Genomic DNA, 2,631 nt, shown 5'->3' with positions numbered 1-2,631 from the left:
CATCATATCACAAACAAGCTGTTCACATATCCAGACTGGCTGTCCTAGTAACAAACTGCAGCTTCATGGGTGTTAATCATGATCACGGGATAGTCAATTCCCGGTGCTTGACGAAAACTGTTGCGGATTCTAATTGCGTTTGCTCAACTGGTAATTGTCTAGTCTTGCCACTTAGAATTGAGACAATTCCACATAGATTATGGTAAATTAATTAAGCCTTAGCCTTAATGCTAGATTAAGAAGGCATCAAGACCTGCTTTTGATGATGTCTGCGGCTTTTTCCGCCACCGCATACATGGTCATTTGCAGATGTGTGCCTGGAATGAGCGGTAGAATAGATGCGTCCACGATTGACAGCCTCTTGGTTCCGTACACAAGAAGATTCGGTCCGACGCAGCCTCCTAGGTCTTCCGGCATCATGGCACATGTGCCACTTGGATGGGCCAAGCTAGGAGCAATAGTCCCTGTGGATACGAGGGCTTCCAGAATTTCCTCGTCAGTCTGGTACTGAGCACCGGGGACCGTTTCGACTGGGGAATATCGGGCGAGTTGTGGCCGGGACCAGTGCTCTCGTTGGAATCGCACCATTGCCACCACAGTTGCGGCGTCAATGGGGTTTGCCAGAGTATTGTAGCGGATTACTGGAGGTGCATCAAGATCGGACGGGTCAAGGGTAACAGTACCCCGGGAAAGAGGCTTCTGGAGAGCTACGCCTGCTCCACCAGTGATGGATGGGAATATTTCGCAGCAAGCGGACTTATTATGTAAAAAGAGCTCACTCACGATCTTCCGTTGTAACTCAAATCCTCTGAGAAGTGGTTGGCTCTGGGCATAAAGTGAGGGCAGAAAGTCGACCGCGTTTTGAGAACCAATATCATCTGTTAGCTCCTCGTACTTGTTCACCACACCCGAAAGTGGAAGGAACATCAAGCTGTTCCCGTTGAAGCTAACCCGCCCGCCTGTGTAAGGACCCGTATGGTTCACGAGATATTGCTCCCAGGCCGTGCCATTGTAGGTTGTATTTGTATCCAATGATGAGGGGTTAGGAGACGTGAGGTTGGTGACATTATAAGACATATACACCGTTGGATGATCCTGAAAATTCGCTCCAATAGCTGAGATATCCTTTTTGACTATTACATCTGCGCTTTCAAGGACATCTTTTGGGCCCAGTCCACTGCGTTGCAGTAGATGGGGTGTAAATATCGCACCAGCTGCTAATATGACCTCTTTACTCGCAGAAACTTTGATGATGGAATCATTGGCCCTTGATTGTATCCGTACTCCGGTGGCTTCGAGGTTCCCCTTTTCGAATAGTATTTCAATGGCCTTGTGTCCCGTAAGAAGATGGAGATTTGGACGAGCAACAGCCGGGTCGAAGTAAGCTGATCGTGCGAAAGACCTCGTGCCATTGCGACTATCCAGGTTTGTAGGGAGCCAAAATAACCCCAGGCTATCTCCATCAGCGCCTTCCACCAATTCGGGCACACCTTGGTCTATCCATGATTTTCTGATAGGTTTAGTATCCTCAAAGAAGGTGCTCGTGTGGCTGACTTGAATTGGTCCATCATTACCCCATGCCGATTCGTTCCACGTCACGCCGTATTCATCAATAATCTCTGGCAATGGCGGTGTAAAATTCGTACTTTTCAAGAAATATGGGAAGAGCCCATCCCAGCCCCATCCAGGATTGCCAAGTTGCTCCCAGGCATCGTAGTCCCCTTTAGAACCACGAGTACACGCCATTCCATTAACCTGGGAGCCTCCTCCGACGGCATTCCCGACAGTGACGAAAAAGGTCTTGTTGTCGAGGTTCTCAACAGGTGCCGACGTAATATTCCACATATATATTCTATTTACTAAGAAACTAGGAGTTAATCATGAGTCTTTGATAGATGGCTTTGACAATATTTAGTTTATTTAAATACAGTCACGAGTGGTTCGACCTCACGCGACAAACCACAAATCTTTTTTCCATGTGCACACTGGAAAGGGCAGAAAATAAATAAAAAAATTCTCACATCCTATGGTGGCATATGGAACATCTGCCAAATAGCCTCTTTCAATATAGCCATTCTCAACCACCAATACATTCTCTGCAAACAAATGATTAGTTCAGAGAACAGTACAATCCTGATAGGAACGACTTACTATTAGGGTCTTCGGTGAGACGACTAGCAACAACAAGTCCGGTCAACCCACCACCTACAATCACGTAGTCGAATGTACTATTCGCAAACGACCTTGGTTCGAGCGGTGTTCCACGATTTGCTTCCGATGCACCAATTTGAGGGATATGGCACAGTATCAACTGCGTGAGAAGCACTGCCCCTCCAAACCAAGCACCACCATACATCACGATGGAATGAAGCAACAAGTCTCGTTGATTAATCTACGAGAAGGTGATAGTGAAAGCGCACGTTTCTTTTCGAGATTTCGCCCTCCTTCAGACGTATTTCATCAACTATAAAAGCTTTTTGCGGGGTATATTGGGTCTTACGGCGCCTGCATATTTCTTGGCATCGTAAGAGCCTGTAGAAGCCTTCCGATAACTTCTTTTTCCTGATGCACATCTCGGATAGGCTTTCTGCGCCAATGGCGCCGTAATCTGACGGCGCGAATCCCACGTTA

General features: G+C 47.2%; 1 protein-coding gene across 1 annotated transcript; it reads right to left on the bottom strand.

Annotated features, from left to right (window-relative positions):
• Positions 1-246: 246 nt before the first annotated feature.
• Positions 247-2,356, bottom strand: BKA67DRAFT_523682 (uncharacterized protein; the record flags this gene model as incomplete). Its single annotated transcript, XM_046098494.1, has 3 exons — positions 247-1,859; positions 2,022-2,096; positions 2,152-2,356. The coding sequence occupies 3 exons, from the start codon at positions 2,354-2,356 to the stop codon at positions 247-249; spliced, it is 1,893 nt and encodes a 630-aa protein (XP_045954198.1).
• Between the last annotated feature and the right edge of the window lie 275 nt (positions 2,357-2,631).

This window comes from Truncatella angustata, assembly GCF_020726525.1.
Source record: "Truncatella angustata strain MPI-SDFR-AT-0073 chromosome Unknown BKA67scaffold_8, whole genome shotgun sequence".
Classification (NCBI taxonomy): Eukaryota; Fungi; Ascomycota; class Sordariomycetes; order Amphisphaeriales; family Sporocadaceae; genus Truncatella; species Truncatella angustata.
This window is presented reverse-complemented; position numbering and strand designations above follow the sequence as displayed.